This window comes from Malaclemys terrapin, chromosome 2 (genome assembly GCF_027887155.1).
Source record: "Malaclemys terrapin pileata isolate rMalTer1 chromosome 2, rMalTer1.hap1, whole genome shotgun sequence".
NCBI classification, from domain to species: domain Eukaryota; kingdom Metazoa; phylum Chordata; order Testudines; family Emydidae; genus Malaclemys; species Malaclemys terrapin.
Window position 1 is genome coordinate 233088819 of NC_071506.1, and position 19830 is coordinate 233108648.

The 19830-nt window shown below is 38.4% G+C and overlaps 1 protein-coding gene across 1 annotated transcript in view; it reads left to right on the forward strand.

The window, feature by feature from the left end:
• Positions 1-19830, forward strand: part of DGKB (diacylglycerol kinase beta) — a 465349-nt gene that overhangs the window by 142032 nt on the left and 303487 nt on the right. The window contains exons 12-13 of the mRNA XM_054021197.1: positions 3983-4081; positions 17830-17946. Of these exons, the coding sequence (XP_053877172.1) occupies positions 3983-4081; positions 17830-17946 (216 nt within the window). The remainder of the gene's footprint in view (positions 1-3982; positions 4082-17829; positions 17947-19830) is intronic.

Here is a 19830-nt window from a genome sequence, read left to right on the forward strand (position 1 = left end):
ATTATTGGTGGGCTTACCATCATCTCTAGTTGAGGTTTTTTAGGCTTATCACCATGTAGTTTCTTTATATATTCTCCCCATTTCTTGTTTTTATCTTTGGATTCTGTCAAATACAGTACAGTAACTCCTCACTTAAAGTCATCCCGGTTAACGTTGTTTTGATGTTAAGTTGCTGATCAATTAGGGAACATGCTCATTTAAAGTTATGAAATGTTCCCTTCTAACGTCGTTTGGCAGTCGCCTGTTTTGTCCACTGCTTGCAGGAAGAGCAGCCCGTTGCAGCTAGCTGGTGGGTGGCTGGAACCAGGGTGGACCAGCAGCCCCCCTATCAGCCCCCCCATCAGCTCCCCATTCCTCTAAGTTCCCTGTGCAGCAGCTGTCCCGCCCCCCACTGCCATGTTCTGCTCCTGCCCTCTGCCTTGGAACTGCTCCCAGAGACTCCTGCTTGCTGTATGGGGGGAGGGGAGTGTCTCCGCCTCCCCCTTGCTCCTGCACCCCACTTACCTCATCTTCCATAGAGCAGGGGACACACACGATGAAGGGAGCTTCTAGGCAGTAGCTGCAGTCTCAGGTCTCAGGAAGCTGATTTAATTAAGGCAGTGTACTTAAACCTGGGGTCAGCTACTTAAAGGGGAAATGCACATTTTTTCTCTCACACACAGGGTCTGTGTCTCTGTCTGCCCTCTCTCCTTTCCTGCTGCCTTGGAGAGTGTTGTGAGAGTTAACCCTTGAGGGCTCAGTCAATTGCTAGTTCATTTAGCAGTAAGGCATTCCCTGGGAAATATCCCACCCTCTGACACCTCCACCTCAACCAAGCTTCACAATCATCATCATTGTGTACCAGTATTAAATTGTTTGTTTAAAACTTATAGTGTGTGTGTGTGTGTGTGTGTGTATATATATATATATATTTATATATAGATACAGTCTTTTGTCTGGTGAAAAAAATTTCCCTGGAACCTAACCCCCTCATTTACATTAATTCTTATGGGGAAATTGGATTCACTTAACATCGTTTTGCTTAAAGTCACGTTTTTCAGGACCATAACTACAAGATTAAGTGAGGAGTTCCTGTATTGTCCATTTTTGTTCTTAAGGGTCACATTGGTCACCTTTTGTAATTGAAGACTTTCATCTTCTAATACATCTCTCTTTGTTCTCTTTATCCAATTGTTTTGTGGTGGGTAAACTTCCCAGGAGCAGTGTCTTTTGCCACCAAGAGCATTCACAGGCTGAGGTTGGTGTAACGGCCTTTAGATAAAGAGGCTAGCTATGATATAAGCAGGGAAACTTGTCAAATAAGCAGTCTTGAACAATTTGATGACAGTATTAACAGGGAGTGGTAGGGCAAATGCTCCAAATGTCCAAAGATGGCACTGTGACATGGCAAGTGCAGGCCACCATTCAAAAAGATTGTTGCCAAAATCCCTGCTGCCTTGTGGGTTAAGCCTTTTGGCTAAAAGCTAGAATTCCAACTCTCTTGCCACGCCCAAACTAGCTACACTTAATTCTTGGGGCCTTTGTGCAGTATTGGCCCCAAAGTTATATCATGATAACATGACTTACTATTTCTCAACTGCCACGCAAAATTACTGGCCCTCAGTGTGAACCCGTGCCCTGCCTGGCCATATGTGTTCAAATACCTGGCAACTGCAGAGATTGCTGCATGGACTGTAAGGGGATTGAATCAACCCTGGAACCTAGCCAATATACGTAAAGAAATGGAAAGGCTCGACATTACCATAATGAGACTAAGCGAAGTGTTCTGGAGAGGTCTAGATTTTGTTTCAGGTCTTCTAAGCGGCAAAGAATACAGAGTTATCAGTGCAGGTGGATGTCAGAGTAGGTAAGGAGTGGCAATTATAGTAGACAGGACTATAACTGGAAGGATAGAACAAGTGAATATATCATCTGAATGTGCAATGATAATAGTGATAAAAAGACTTCCAAAAGATATGATTATTCAAGTATATGCCTCAACAACTGCACATTCTGATGAGGATGTCAAAACATTCTATTTAAATATTGAAATAATGGAAATCAGCGGTGGAAAGAAAAATAGAGTCATCCTTATATGACTTATATGGAACGCAAAAGTAGGAGGGAAAAGAATATCGGTTGCAGTTGGTTTATTTGCCCTTAGTGAAAAAAACAACGGAAAAGAAAGATTCATAGACTCAGGAGAAACATGACCTCATTATCTGCAGTAGTTATTTTGAATAAAAGGCACACATGGGAATCACCAGGAGGGATGTGTAAAAACCAAATTGATGTTATCAGATCAACCATAGGTATAGAAATAGTGTTAGGAAGGTTAAGATTATGCCAAGTGCAGATTGTAGATCAGATCATAGATTGGTAGTGGTGAGAATGAATATCAAACTGAGAAAGATACAGAAAGCCAAATATTATCTAGCATGGAACCTTGAAGCTCTGAGGAATCAAGAAATACAAAGTTACTACCAAGATGAAGTGTTGCAGATCATTAATAAAAACAAAGACCAAGTGATTTGGGAATGTCTGAAAGAAGCTATAAAAGAAGCTGCAGATAAACAACTAGGGAAGATATTAATAACTAAGAAAAACCCATGGATAACATATGAAATCATTGCTCTGATGGATGAAAGAACAAAAGTAAAACCACAAAGATCAAGAACTGGAAAAAAAACGGAAGTCACAATATAAAGATAAAGAATAAATGCAGATTAATAAAGTCTGAATGGCTGAATGAGAAATGCAGAGAAATTGAATAAAGAAAACAAAGTGGGATGTAAATGGATTTATAGATTGTATGGAGAATAGTCCTAATTAAATTTTTTGCACTTCTCTAAAAACTTGAAAAATAGTTTTCTGGACAATATTTGGGCTGTACAGAATATATTATGATGTAGTATATTATTAATAATAATCATGGTTATTACCATAGAGCCTAAAGGACAACCAAAAATGGAACCCCATTGTGCTAGGCACTGTACAGACACAGAATAGTTGAAAGTCCCTGGCCACCAAAATCTTATAATCTAATGAGACAAGACAGACACACAGGGTGGAGGAATCGGGGGTGGAACACAGAAGCAGAGTGAACAGTATGTTGGCAGCAAATAGCATGTTAGTTCCACAGTTTTTTTTTTTAAGAGATCAGCTAAATGGAAGGAAAAGGAAAGGAATGAGAATGAGGGGGACAGGGCAGGTTGGAGTGAAGCTGAGGTGAAGAGACTGAGAGAGAGGACAGGCTGGCGCAAACATCCAATCAATACCGGGCAGGGAAAATAAGAGAACATCAACAGTTCTGAATGGAATGTCCAAAGGTGAAAAAGGTCCCACTTTGGCTGATTTTGCTCCTGCCAGTTGGAGTCTCTGTCTGGCTCCTCTCTGAACTTTTCTCCAAGGTCACATGGTGGACAGGAAGGGAGGCAGCAACTGGGTCCTAGTGCCACCCCTTTATAGTTGTTCCAAGAGACTGTTGTGCGCAGGATGGGGGGGAGCAGCCGAGCGTCATTTTACCCCCTCCACCTGAATGCAGAAATCCCTGCTTTGGCTGCATTACATTTCAGTTAGAAAAGTACTCATAGACAATTACCCTTCCTGATGAGCTATTTGGAAGTCTGGGCAGTCAGAAAATATGTCCACATTATATTTTCCAAAAGTGCACAAAGAGAAGCAGTGTTTTCACTATTGTATGTGCTTAAAAAAGAGGGCAGTTCATTTGTTCAGGATTGGTTGATCTACAGAGAGAATTAACTTTTAGAATTTTGAAAATTCGGGAAAAAATAATTAAACTGAAGCAAAGTGAGTTCCTAGAATACTGTATGTGAGTCAAATAATTCTGTCACTTGACAACAATTCTTAAATATTTTCCTGTATTCTTGTACTGATCTAGTGTATTCATATTCACGCTATTCCAGATAGGGCACAGGTTCTTTATAGAAATATTCTAGTGAGATACTGTGGTGATTATTAATTTTCTCTCTTTTCCTCACAGCTCCATAATAAATGTGCTTCACATCTAAAGCCTGAATGTGACTGTGGCCCTTTGAAGGACCATATTTTACCACCTACAACAATCTGCCCAATAGTATTGGTGAGTTCGTCATATGCTTTATTCTGATATAGCTTTGTGTCATAGACATTGGAACAACCTGAATGAATGTTTGACTGCTTTAGCTTTTTGTTAATTTGACAGCACTATATAAGCCCAAAACAGAACAGATAATTCTAGTTCATGACTTACAGGCAGAAATGCTTCTCCCACTCACCCCCCATATATTGCATTTTCCTTCATGTGACAATGAACTTTCTGTAGGATATGCTATAACTGAAGCTGACTCAGGTTTTATTATTTAGTCATGCTGTACTTACCAGAAATTGTATAGGCAGAACACTTCTACATTTTACATCTTTTATAGATCCAACTTCCCAGAATAATGAAGTTATTCTTATGGGCAGTTTTTGCTTGGGATGCACATTGTATATCTGCAGTGCTGAGGTCTCTCATCTCAACCGGAGGTTACCTAGAATGATGACATTGGCCTTGCAGCAAGCTATGCGTCAACATTATGGTGTATTTTATTCTGCAGGAGTGGACAGTAAATTTCACTGTCCACAAAACAATTACTCAGTTCAATGAAAATAGAAAAAGAAATGCACACTGTACATAGGTATGACTGAAAAAGGCCGAGCAGTTTGTCATGAGAAAGAGACCTTCAGAATTAACATCTATATTAATACATTAAATTGAGTTTTTATGCTTATGAAAGTCACAGCATCATCATGTTAATGCTAATAACAGATATGATATACATGGACACATAGACATTTCATTTTAAAGACACTTCATAACAAAAAAAAGTAATGGTTGAATTTGAGAAAATATACAGCAGTCAGAAAAATTAGGAAAAGTGGCTTTCTAAACTTCTTCTTAAAATGCTTCTGCTTATTAAATAGTCTGTAATGATTTGTAAATTATCTGTGTTCTCTTTTTGCTGTTTGTTTGTTAATGCCTGAGTCTCACCCTACAACTATATAAATCAAGAATCACTCCATTGCAGTCACTGGAGTCAAAGCTATGTCAAGCTGGTGTTAGTAACTTAAATTGCAAAATGGTAGCTTCCTAGATTATCTGTAATGACGCATTGATTTCCGTGATTATTGTGTTTCGCTGATTGCAGATAATGTAAGTTTATGTGTAGAATGAGATTTTGTTTTTTTTGGTTTCTTAAACACCACTACTGAAAACTCAACCTGAGATCTGAAAGCCAACTTGAATTTCAGATAATAACATATACTACATCATCACCAATAATAAAGCTTCTGTATGTGAAATTTTGCCCTTGGTAACATTTGTGCAACTCCATTTTTTTTCATGGTGTTTTACAAGTGCAAAGGAGGCAGACTTTTGTCCTGAAGTTGGAATTTAGTTAACAGTTCTGTTGATATGTAAACCTAGTTCATCCTTGCGTAGCTTTTTTTTAATCTGCAAATTTAAAAAGACTAAAAGTACTGAGAAATATTAGTGACCTAAAGTAAATAGATCTGACTCAAACTACATACCGGTAAATCAATTTGGACAGTGCATTGCAGCACTGGACATGTACATTATCATGGGAAGGAGGTGGTTGCCTTTGGTGCAGTGTATTTCACTGGAAACTTTACTGTTTTACAATACAGTATGTTTGGTCATCCAGTTGATCCTTCCAAAAATGTGTAATAATACAGCACTATGTACACTCACATTACAGATCGCACATCGCTGACCTGGATAACAGGAATTCCTCCTGGAAATGATTGATTACAGTGCATACGTTGTTTGTCTTGGCAATTTTTAAAATTGGTTTCTCCCACTTCCTTTGTTGTGGAGATTGCTCTTGATGAATGCAATACTTCAATGAACATGAAACCAGCTCTATCAATAACTACAGCAAAGCAGTGAATACCTGCGTGCAGGAAGAACCATAGTGACGTAATCCTCTAAATATGCAATAGTAAACATATTCATTCGTTCATCAGTAGAAATGTTGCGTTTCAGAGACAATACATTATGTACTAGGAAGAGGGGGGATCTCTTATCTGGTACACTATGGTATCACTGATCACTAGAGAAAATGGTTTTGTTTTGTTTTGTTTTTTTGCATTAACAAAATGTAGTGTGTCATAAAAAGAAAAAGCAAATAAACATAGTAGAAGGCCATGCTCCTGGAGATCATCCAATATCATCTCTTACTTGCAGGGCCGATGAGGGGTGGGGAAGCCGGTACAAATTACCGGGGCCTGGCGGTCCGGAAGCGGGCCCGGGGCCCGGCTTCCCCCCCACTCTTGTCGGCCCTGTTTAGCCGGGCCGCCCTTGCTGGGGGGCCCGAAAAAAAATTTTCACTGGGGCCCGAACCCACTCTCAGCAGCCCTGCTTACTTGGAGGTTTCATTTTCCTAGGCCTTCCTCCAATGAATCCAGATTCTCCCCAGAGGTCTGGTGGCAAAGACCAAACAGCAAACTGAAAACTCTTGCATCAAGGTCTTATAAAGAAAATAGCCCCTCCCTCCTGGGTATTGGTATCTGTTAGTCAAAGTTCAAAGCAGACAGACAGATTTTCTTTATCTCTTGGAAAGTCTGCCAGCAGGCCAGACTCCTCCACAATCTGTCCTGTTTTGAGGGAATGAGGCAGTTTGTATCTGGTCCCCTTTCCTACCATGTCTGTCTGGGAAGGCCAACAAATTCCAGAAGCCCTAGTGGCTGAGAAGGAGAGAAGCCTTGCATCACTCTCATTTCAAGGTAGAAGTATATTGGTCCCTAGGCAGAGTTAGAAGCCTGGGTTCTCAAATCTCAAATTGCCACCCCCGGAATACTCCTTCACTCTTAAAGGTCATTCCCTTCACCCATGTGCTTTTTTTAGCACTCTTACAGTTTTGTTATTGCCATTGTCACTGTCCCACATGACATTCTCATAAGCAAACTAAGGAAATGTGGTCTTGATAAAATTACTATAAGGCAGGTGCACAATTGGTTGAAAGGTCCTATTTAAAGAGTAGTTATCAGTGGTTTGCTGTCAAACAGGGAGGTTGTATCTAGTGGGTTTCCGCAGGGGGTAAGTCCTGGGTATGATACTATTCAGTATTTTCATTAATGACTTGGATAATGGAGTGGAGAGTGTGTTTATAAAATTGGTGGATAACAGCATCTGGGAGGGGGTTGAAAGCACTTTAGAGGACAAGATTAGAATTCAAAATGACCTTGAAAATTGGAGAATTGGTCAGAAATCTCTAAGATGAAATCCAGTAAAGACAAGTGCAAAGTACTTCACTTAGGAAATAAAAACCAAATGTACAAATACAAAATGGAGAATAACTGGCTAGGTGGTAGTACTGCTGGAATGAATCTAAAGGTTATAGTGGATCACAAATTGAATACAAGTCAAGAATGTGATGCAGTTGTGGAAAAGACTAATATTCTGGGGTGCATTAACAGTAGTGTTGTATGTAAGACACAGGAGGTAATTGTCACATTCTAATTGACACTTGAGGCCTCAGCTGGAGTATGGTGTCCAATTCTAGGCGAAACACTTCAGGAAAGATGTGGACAAATGAGAGAGAGTCCAGAGGAGAGCCACAAAAATGAAAAAAAGGTTTAGAAAACCTGACCTGTTATGAAGGGTTAAAAAAACGGGGCATATTTAGTATTGAGAAAAGAAGACTAAGAGGAGACTTGACAATAGCCTTCAAATATATTAAGGGCCTTTATAAAAAGGACTGATCTATTGTTCTCCATGTCTGCTGAATGTAGGACAAAAAATAACAGGCTTAATCTGCAGCAAGGGAGATTTAAGTTAAATATTGGGAAAAACTTTCTAATGATAAGGTTAAGCTCTGGAATAGGCTTCTAAGAGAGGTTGTGGAATTCCCATCACTGGAAGTTTTTAAGAACAGGTTGGACAAACACCTGTCAGGGATGGTCTAGGTTTTCTTGGTCCTGCCTCAGCACTGGGGCCCGGACTTGATGACTTCTCAAGGTGCCTTCCAGTCCTACATTTCTATGTTGATTCTATGATTTATTTTTGTTTTCACAATAATTTAATGATTATGAAATGTTAAATATCATAGAATTTCACTGAGAAGATTGATGCTCTTTGGAAGACAATAAGGACAAAGCAATGTTCAGTGAAGTTTAGCTGTATGGTGGTGGGGGCGGGGGGGGGGAGAGGTGGTAGAGTTGAAAGGGGGCAAACTATCCAGATATGTTACATGGATTGAATATCACCAACCTGCTGGAAGAGATGGAAACAGGCAGCAGCTAAGAAGATAAACTTAATAATCATTGATATTACAGTAAATAAAATCTTGTCCTGTGCTCTGTGAGCAACACTATATACAAGATTGACATGACATGTTAAACTCCTTATTTTAGGTCACTTGTGAGTTTTTTCATCTACTGTCCTTTGGTCTTAAATTTCTTATGCTTGTTCTCAGCACAGAAATTAGGTGTTTGAGAAAGTTTGATATAAATCCATTTGCTGTTTGTGAATTACAATGGTATCAAATAATTAATGTTATGTATTTTTTTAAATGTGCTCTTTTGCATTCAAAATAGCACAAGATGCTTTTTTATTTTTTTACATATTAGTAAATCAGCAAATCAGATACAGATTTCACCCAGGCCATTTTACAAACTTTCCGTATGATGTATTATGTTCCTTAATGTGAATTATGTCCTTTGTAATACATCATATCACCGCATTTATTATTGCAAAAGGGGTTACAGTCTGTGGCCCCAATCCTGCAAGTTGCAATGCATGAGCAGACCTCTGTACCCACATAGAACCTCACTGATTTCAGTGGAGCTACCATCAAGCTGATGGAGCAACTCGTGGAGAATACTTTTCAGGATCATGACCTGACTCTCTGTAACCAACAGGCTTTCAGTGACACATTCTCTGTCACATATCCAAATTACTTCATAATAATGTCAAGCTCTGATATAACATATAGGTTCATAAAACCTCCAATTTTGAGTAACAGTAAAATATTAAGATTGTTAAATATGTAAACAAACAAAAAAAGCACTTACTCCCAAAGAGGATGCAAGATGATCACCTCTAACATGTGACTCTAACAGCCAGTTAAAGAAGCAGGGTTTGAGAACACATTAAATTCAGATCTCCCATCCAGACATGAAGTATCTTTCAAAACGAGGCCTACCAGATTCTGCCTATACATTCAGTAGGCAAAGCTCTCAGCTGAAAAATATGGGAAACACACACATTTTGGGAATTGACAATGTGTATTCTTTAAAGCAACTATATAGATACACAGAAGACTTTCCATGATTCCATATCATACAAAGATCTAGCACTTTGTACATGGCTCATCTGTAATTTTTACATGTTTTAATAAGACATATTTTGTCTACTTTAAAATGGGCCATATTCACAGTTCCAGTTTATTGTATATATTGTATATTGTATGGTAAAGTTTCTTGCTTGACTTAAATGAGTTTAGTTATAAACTGTGCATGCAGATCTCAAGTGATAGTCTTTTAATAGATGTCAGATACACTTTATTGCTACCCTCTTTTATTTCAGTAACGTTTTAATTAATTCACACTGATTGAATAAATGTACATTGAGACTTGTTTCCTAATGAGGGCACATTTAGAGGAAAGGTTTTGCATCATTCTGATATCCTGTGGGTAATTATATTCTAATTATATGGTGGGGGGAAAAGTCTATAACTCAGTGCTGATATTGTTCATTGGACCCAATTAATTACATGCACATAATGAAAGTTCATGATAAAGTTGACTGGCAGTGAGTTTAAAAATCTTTAACTCAATTGAATCCTAGCCTAGCGTGAGTATAGAATTAGACTATAACCAGGTTAGAAATGGAGTATTGGAATGGGATGAGTGAGTCTCCAATAAGAAAGAAAAGCTGCTCTCTCTTTACAATATGGCTTTTTATATGAAGCAAAAAAGGAGTAAGGCTGCCTGACATCTTGGCTTCTCTATTTTGGTGCCTTCTCTCTCTTTGTTTCATTTTATCAATGTACAACCACACTGTTCTTTCTATCAGTGTAAACAAGTAATAGAATAATTAGATTTTCTCTCTATCCACTCTAAATCATATATGTTCCTTTGTGTAACAACAAATCAACCAAATCACATAATATGATTTATTCATAATAAATCTGATTCTACTGTCACTTTTACCGCTTTCACTCTGGTGAAACTTCATTTACTTCATTGGAGTTACTGCATATAATTACTTCAATCCACGTAAGTGATCTTAAAAACCATAATCCAAACTTTGTATTTACGAAACAAGGTACAAACTGTAAACCATTATGTACATTGACTTTACATTGGGTATATTATGAAGCTCCACACATCATTGTTTCCATAGTAACTAATCAATTTCAAAAAGAAATAGTGGAGTGACATTAAGCTGTATCAAAAAGTGAAAGAAATAAAATGGATAAAATTGACCATAAAGCAAATTGAGCATAAAGTCAGCATGTGGTGATGTGGGGGGTTTATTGCCAGTAGTTAGGATTATCTGCCTAAGTCATTGTTCGGCCATTCCTGAGTGATTTGGTTATTCCTAAAAGTTATTGCAATAGAAACCTTAGAATACCTCACACTGCCTTACATTCTCTTGCATAAATCAATTCAGATTTTCTTTTATCTGGTGAAAATACACATTATAAAAGCAAGCTTTATGATGCATAGGAAAGGTAAGTGACTTGGCAATGGCATGACAGGAAATTGTGACAGAACTGGGAATTAGTTATCCTGGATCCTATTCCTGTGCCTTAACCTTAAGACTATTCATCTGTTCTTCTCATGTACAGTGTATGGGTGAAATTCACTCTTGTGCAGAGAGTCAGCTCAAAGCCTATGCACCTTTCAAACCCTCAAAAATGATGTTAAGTAGGTCATAGGACTTGTTCAAGGCTTCTGCAGAGGGGTAAATTTCACCTATTTAAGTAACTTATATTTACACTAGTAAGCATTATTTGTGTATGTCCTTGCACTGCAAAATTTATGTAATAGTGTTGCACACCGTATAATGAAACTGTGAGATTAAAACACAGAGAAAGGTATTTTCCTCAAACACATTATATCAAATTTCAGATTCAGTTCTCTGCAAATCTAAAACAGTTGAAATACAATGGTGTTCTTATCTACAGCAAGAGTTTTTCCATTTCTTTGAAGTCAGATTGAAATTAATAATTGCCCTGGAGGAAAGAAAGTATCTTTCCAATTAATTATCTGTATTGCAAACACAGTTCAATGTTAAAATGAATAAGATGCTGATAAACTGAAATGGCAGACGTTCAATCATTTTGAATTATACCTCGCTGCCTGCCTGCCCCATCGCTGTTATCCATTCCTAAATTTGTTTCTCGGATCATCTTCCATTGGACTTTAATACACGTTTATCTTAAATCGACTTTTTCAGTTTGTATCTTCTTTCTTAGAGGATCATGTATTATTAGCTACTATTGTATACGTTTATTTTAGGTTTTAAATGTAAGTAATAAGCCATGCTGTCTTGGGCCTTACTGTTGATGCATTCTTTGAGTTGTGAGATCAAAGGCCAACTGTCTTCAGTCGCTCAAGAAGTGCACCAAAGGTCCAGAAATGTGAACACAGGAAAATAATAATCTGTTTGTGATCTTAACAGGACTTTTTTATTTTTTTAATTTGATAGCTAAACACTTAACAAAAATATCAGACTCCATACAAAGATAGCCTTGTTCTCAAAATAGCTTACACAATAGAGTACAAGGGAAAGAGTAATTAATAGAGAAAATGTTCTAAACAACTTATCTATGCTATTTTTCTGTTATATTCACCAGTACAGCCCAGCTGCTTTGTGGTACTCTCCTGTTGCAAAGCAGTCTCATATTTAATGTAACCAGACAGCTGAGGGAAACCTTGGGAGGCATAGAGAGAGCCTCTATAGTAGCTCTGAGGCTGTCCCCTCTCCTGGCCTCCAGTGCAGGCATATAGCTAAAGGAAAAAGGTTTGGCCAAGATGTCCAGGTACCTGACTGATCACGAGCTGCTGGCGTAGCCCCTTGGGAATGAGGGCAGCTGGTGCAAGATTAGAGCAGCCTGCTTTTAAAAAATACGTAGATGTGGATGTCAACAATCTCTCCCATCTTTGATCTGGCTCTTACTCTCATGTTTGTGTAATATTATTGAAAAGCTTGTAATAAAACAGCTCTCACAATAAATGGGTAACTCAGGTTTTCTTTGACCCTTGTTAGTCAGTTCCCAGATGCTTATGGCACAGAGACAGCTTTTGATGAATGATCTGCTCCTGGAGATTCATGGACATCAGATGCCCATGTATCTATTTGCTCCATCAGTTGCCTTCAATACAGTTTATTGCACACCCTAGTGCGAGTAGACAGAGCTGTATTTGTGAATGTCACAGTTTCATTTTTTAAAACGTGTAGTACTGTATACCTTTGCCTATCAACAGAAAACAGAAATTATTTCTGTACATGCACACTGTATAGTTTCTTAACCAATTAGTAGAAAAAGATGGTTTATCAGTCGCTCCTGGCTTTGGACTAGGATTCAAAAAATTAAAAGGACAAAAAAAGAAGAAAATATTTACAAGAAGCAAAAGGTGTCTCTTTAAACTATTTCAGGCAACACAGACATTTTTTCCACATTATTTCTCTGAATCTGTAAGCAAGTGTTCTCAGCCTCATTCTCAGAAATATGAATCATGTGATGTGGTAGCCATAATGCTGTGAGAATATACTTTTGTGGAAGAGTGTCAGAAATAGGAATAAACCAGCTCACTTATTTGTTGATTACTTGTTCAGCATGACTGTTGTAACTTAATGTTCCTTTTAGTGGATTTCCCCTCCCACCTCCCATTGTTCTAATGTTTTAGCTGAAACGTTTTTTTCCCCAACAGACTCTACCTACTTTAGGAGTTTCACTCCCTGAGGTGCGTAACATAGAGGTGTCCACATATACATAAGTGTAAAAGGGTCTTGATATTGCAACATTCTTCTTGCAATAAAGTGCATTTTGGGGCTGGCCTAGTGGTTTAGTGGTGGAAGTCTACATTGTCATTTGAAAAGGCCTATTTCAGTTTTCAGGTTCTCTCTCTTATCTGGAGGCAGTGCTTCATGGTACTCAACAGTGATTCCCTGGAGTGATATTGAGTGATCCACGTTCCATCCTGTCTGACAGCCAAAGGATAGTATGACAAAGTGGGGAATGTGAGGGGGAGAAAAGGGGATATGAAAGGTGGGAAAATGTGTAGAATTAGAGTACTCACTTGGTGTAACAAGGGTTGTTTTAAATGTTATCAACCTGACGAATGGACAGAAGAGCAGAACAATTTGATTCCTTAAGCCATCAAAATGTACATTAACTTTTCAAAGTGCTACACTGAGTAACTCTCACTCAACTTCACCCATGTCCATCAGACAAAATAATTTACAGCTACATCATTCATTTTGTATGTCCTAATGAAAAAAATCATTGAATAGAACATAGTTGTAGTATAAATGTCTCTCACCTTGGAAATAAATGTCTGCATTTTGCAATTTCATTTTTTTTAAGTGTCAGCTTTGCCTAACATTAATTTAAAAGTTGTGCACCATTATTCAGAAATGTTTTTATTAAATTGTTATTATCTCTTTAAAATGCCATTTTTAGTTTCTGATAAAATCTTGGATATCATAGTAATATCCCAATTCTTAAAAAAATATTCCTTTTAAATTGTAATTAGAAAGGAACCTTCATTTAGATTTTCTTTGATAGACATATACAGAACATCAGTGCCAGGGAATCTGAGAGAAAAATTTTTGGCCATGTAAATTTTTTTGTATTTGTATTAATGCAAATGTACAGTAAACAGTCAAGATGTATCTCTACTATGAGCCAGATCCTTGTTGGTGCAACACACATACAAAACCTGTGCCTAGCAGCAGGAGTGTGGAATAGAAGGTGGACAGTCCCTTATCTGCCCCTTCCAAAACATTACAGAGAGGGCACTCTTCTGGCACCCAGCGACATACTCTGGTGTCCTATATGTCCTATATCTAAGATAGATGGCAGGAAGTACAGAGGAGGTAAAGGTAGCCTGTGGACATGACAGACCAAAATAAGGCAATTCATGATCCTAAGCATACTGCAACATGCTACTCACTCTGGTTCTGCCATTACATCCCTGCCCCAGCAACGTGACCCCCACCATCACTTGGAAAAGTGACAGCAGGTGCCCATAATAGAGAAACACTGTTTTGGTTCTGTACATTTGAGATGTTTAGAGTTGCAGTTGGGATTGATGGATGTATTGCAACACCATTTTTGAAGCAGGCATTAGATTCACTGAAGCAGTCCCTTGTGGGAAAGTCCTGTAGAAGTTAATACAAAATAAATATACATTTTTAGAAATCACTGTAAAACAATAGATTATAGTAGATAATGTCTGTTCTGTAGATTTTCATAACCTCTAATGGAGTTCTATAGCAGGAATATAAATTTTCCATTATACTCTATAGGGTATAGAGATGCTATAGAAAACTCCTATATTTCTCTTAAAGCCTGTAGATTTTTCTGTTTCCAATGTATGGAGAAATTTTATAGTATAACTGTGCAGGAGAAGCTTTCTTGTTCAGTTAGGCAAATTGTTCTCTAACCCAGACCACAAGTAATACAAGCTGGATAAAGGAGGTTGCTGGAAATGGAAGTATCAGTCATAGTGCCAACTGAGGGGCTTTGCTGTTATCTGTGTCTCACGCTGGGATTAAAAAAAACAACAACAACTGTGCTTGAGGTAATCATCACTTGCTGCTTCTAGTTTGTGAATGATCAATAACAGCAGGTTTGGGCATTGTGGTAAACATTGCTTTTGTCAAGACCATTCTCAGCAATGTAAAAATACTTTTTCTCTGAGAAACAGCATGGTGTAAAAAGAGATTTTTAACAGCACATATTAGGAATAGACCTATTTTTTAAAATAATTTATTTTCTCTCTTTTAAAATTATTTCCCCCTTTATATGTTGGATTTTACCCCTTTCCCTTATCTTCAGAGTTCTGGAGTTACTATACAATATGTTGCTCAATTTAACACTATTTAGAGTTTGAATTCTCCCCAATCCCCTGACTTCTGTCCTTAAACCATTTTTGTATATCAGCCACAGATGGTTTGAGATTTGAAAATACTGCAACATCAATAGCCATATTTGATCTTTTGCACCAAGGTATTACAAAATCCTACTTAACTCAGGTATTTTCTCCTCATGTAGTTCTTATTAATTTTTGAGTGATTGATGATGATGATAATTATTTCCAAAGTTGTTTAGAATGTTTCTTGTTGTGCAGAATTTGTTTTAATATTTGAAATTGTCTCTCTTTGCTCATAGCACCAACAGATTTCCCATTTAAAAAATACTAGAGTGAGTGGCACAGTGGATTTGTGCAAGGCATACCTGAGTTTAACTCTTGTGTTAGATAAAAAATGAAAATCAGATTGATTGTCTCATCCTGGTCCCAATTTGTAAAAATCATAAAAGCCATGCACTGTTGACAGTCTTAGGGGCAACACAGAGAGTGTGTGTTTTGCAGGTCAGTGCTGAGATGCATTGCCAAGGTTGTTCAGGTAAGCTTGTACAATGCCTGGCCAACACTGTTAATCTGTCCCTTGAATAATCATTAAATGTACTTTGATATTTAAAACAACTAAGTTATGTGCCAGATTCTTGGGCCCTGTGAAGGGGCATGTCCTCACACTGGTAAGGAGGAGACTAACAAGCTCTTCTGGGCATGTTCCACACTAACAAGATGCACCTTGAAGGGGCAGGAGATTAAAAGTGGGGAATTTACCACTGGAAGGGGTGGTGAACAGGAAGAAGGCTGCTCCACCCAGAGACTGAGGGAAACAGAAGTAGTTCAGCAGAGGAGGTAATAGTCACAAAATGCACTAAACCCAAAACAGTTCTGATTGACAGCAAAGCAATATGCGCCAGGAAGAGGGGTAGAAAGTAAACCACACAAAGAGGTAATATACTCTGGGAGACTAAGCCCTTAGAGCTGAATATCCAGGGACTGTCTGAGAGACTGGCCCTCTTTCCAGACAGATCCTCCTTCTTCACAAGGGGAAGGGAAGAGGAGGAGCCAATCCTCCGTCCCTGTGCGGTTGCCTCAGAAAGCTTCCCCAAGTGCCGGAGGGTAAAATGGATGGTGCAGGGAGCCCCTTCCCAGCCCACTATAATCCTATTGTACTGGTACAGAAGTGCAAAACATCCAGAAGGTCAAAACATCCAACTTAACTGGCCTTTTGAAGATTCTCCCTGTATAGGGAAAATATCCAGCAAGTATACAGTGCCATATCTGTTCTGTGCTATACACCTGTAGGCTACTATTGGAGGTCAGAATGCTACTGTCCTTCAGCAATCCCTCCCTGCTGAAAAGGTCTCTTTGTGGCCATAGGCAGCCAGGTACAACTTAGAGCATCCTGAGGCAACTAGGAGCACTAATTTCTGCCAGGGCAAGAATGACCTCTGCCCAGCCCCTAATTTTGGGAACACAATGATGGTACAAAGGCACTGCTGCCTCTCAACTAAACCCCAATAACAATAGTGCTGTTCAGGCATTGTACTAAGCTGAATGCCTGTCAGCTATGCCAGAGAATCTGTGTCAAAATCTCTTACTAATTAGTTTAAACTCCTTTAGAAAGAATGGGACAAAATAATTGCAGTGAAACCCCATTGGCTTTGTTGCAAGTACCCCAGGGATTGATTTGCCCCAGTATGTAACATAAGCTGTGGCATTTAATACATTGCTTATTGAGCACAGTTGGGGGGAGTGAGGGTAGTGGCACAAAAGTGCCCTTCATGTGGTTTCCTGCTGAGCTAGTTCTGTGCCAATCTAATCCCCTGGCTAGTTTAAAGCCCCTTTGCATGTCTGGAGTGATATAAAATTAATGGAGCACAGCCCAGGATTGGGGACACAGATTTTAAGTAATCAAGATCTGCCATATCATTTTGCATTGTATTTTGTGGACATATGAAAAAGGACATGATGGATCTATTTTATAAATAGAATAAGTAGAATTCTGCCTCTTTTTAATTTTAATGGTATCACAAAGTTTGGTGAAACTAGTTGATAAACAGTTGAAAATCTGGTTGTCAAATCTCACATTATTTCTCTTTCTAAAGAGTTGTATCTTCTCTGCCTTTCACCCACCCATATGTCCTATGCATCAATATTATCAGAAGTTGCCAACCTCTTAGAAGTCTGATGTAGGTTAGCTATGCTCTCTGTATATTGTTTCCCTAGTCCACAAAATGTATCTTTGATAAAAGAAAAGATTTCTCTTAAATCTATATAGTCAGTTTATTACAGTACCTGAAAGTATGAGAATATTTTGCCAGTACCCAATGAAAGTGCCCTCAAAAAACTGTCTGTCCTGGATCAGAAACAGTTTTCAAGAGATTAGTGATCTGTTAAAGAATTTCATTTTAAATTATTAGGATTTTATGTGATTAGCTTCCACATTAGAGAACCTAGACCTGACAGATGGGGATAATACAATGTCAGATTATCTTTCACACCATTGCATTTGTTTTGTGATTGGACAGTTGTCATCTATCTATTGCCTAGTCTCTGTGGCACGTCTAGGCACATAAATAGATGTTGTGTGAAGTACCCAAACATCACGTAGTGACTTGACCGAGATCTCATTTTGCTAATGCAGGATCTGAATGTTTGCCTCTAGTGGAAAAGCTAGTACATGGTTCCACTACATCAGCTAGAGTAAACTTGTATTCCATGTTAAAATGCCCTTTTGTACTTTTCTTCTAGGAAAGACAGGCAACTGTGAAAAAAGAAAAGAGTTGCCCCCAGCAAATGAACAAATTGGGAGAACGGACTAAGATGCAAAGAGCAAATTCCGTCACTGTAGATGGACAAGGACTTCAGGTGTGGTGGTGGTTGTTGTTGTTTTATTTGTTTTATATGGGCATTTATAGGTTAAGAGAAGACAATACATTGAGCAACCTTAAAAAGGAACCATTTCCTACAGTATGGTATGAATATTTCCAATTCTTCTAAGTATTGGAAAATACTACCATTTACCTTACAATAATGTAAATGTTTCCTTCTCTAAGAATGTAATCTGTGCAAGATTCTCATTCCTGGTTCTCAGCTCTCTAGAGTGAGACAGGTGGAACTTCTGAAGCTCTTTTAAAGTATTTTTAGCCACAAAAATGTTCCGGTACCAGGCTGAAGCATGATTCAAGCCCCTCAGTAGCTGACTGTACAGCCTATGTTGTCCATACTTTGCAGATAACACTAAGCTCTGTGTTTCTATTTATCTGATACATGGTGAAGGGACTCCATTTTTATTTTTATTTTTTTGTAAAGCACCATGCACACACATGGGAACTATATGAACAATAATAGAGTAATACCATGTTTCTTACCAGGATTCAAGCTTGGTTGAAGGCAAAATTGCTGAGGCTTTGTCCATATGAGCCTGAGTTTATAGTAGTAGGTCTGGGAAACAACCGGAAGATATGGCAAAAGTGATATCTGTGCCTTTGGTTGAGGGAGTTTACCTGCATTTTGTAAGACAGGTTCAAAGCTTGGGGATTTATTGGATTCTTTACTACTTTAGAACGCCCTGCTAGTGCTAGTGATGAAAAGTACTTTTATTATTTGTTTGGCCAGGAAGCTGTTTCTTTGAATCTACGTGACCCAGTTGCACCTTAGGGCCCATTAGGGTGTTTCTGTTGGAATTTTCAAAAGCACTAAGGTGCAGTTTCAGGTATTGGTTTAACTTTTAATGTCTTAAATGGCTTGGTTGATCCTGTGTACTTCGAAGTCCCCCTTTTTCCTCCTGTGGTGCTGCAGCAGTTGGCAGTAAAATGACTGTACCTACTTGGACAAGGAATCTGGGTGAAGCCAAGCAGAGACAACTGTGATACCTGTACACCAATTCAAGGAGCCTGCGTAATAAAATACTAGAACTAGAACCAGATATTATAGGGGTAATGGAAACACCGTGGAATAGTAGTCATGCTTGGAATACAGATATTGACGGGTATGTGCTGCTCAGGAAAGATAGAAATAAAGGTAAAGATGGTGGAGTAGTATCCTATACCAATTGTGAGGTAGGCTGTAAAGAAATTAGAATTGGTGTAAGGAATAAAATGAAATCTGTTTGGTGTAAGGGATAAAATCAAATAACTTTGGGGAAGAAAGGCAACAGTGGGATGGTGCTTGGGGTCTGCTACAGACCTCCAGGATCTGATTTGTATAAGGACAGAGACTTCTTTAACATTTTAATGAAATAAATACTACTGGGAATTGTGTGATTATGGGAGACTTTAATTTCCCAGATATAGACAAGTGCTACTAATAATGATAGAACCCAGATATTCCTGGATATGATAGCCAACAGATTTCTTCACCAAATAGTCACTGAACCAACAAGAGGGGATGCTATTATAAATTTAGTATTGATAAGTAGCGAGAATTACTTAGAGGGCAACCTTGGTTTGAGTGATCATGACTTAACGCAGTGTAAGCTAAAATTACATCTGCAGCTGGGGGCCTTGATTTTTAAACGGCAATTTTTAAAAAATTAAGAGAATTAGTTAGGGAAGTTAACTGGACTGAAGTCAAGAATCTGAATGTGGATGAGGCTTGGAATTACTTTAAGATAAACTTGGAGAAACTATCTAGAGTCTTCATCCCAAGCAAAGGGAAACAATTTGTAGGGAAGAGTTGCAGACAAAACTGGATGAACAAGCTTCTCAAACAAAATATTAAGAGAAAGCAGAAAGCCTGCAAGGAATGGAA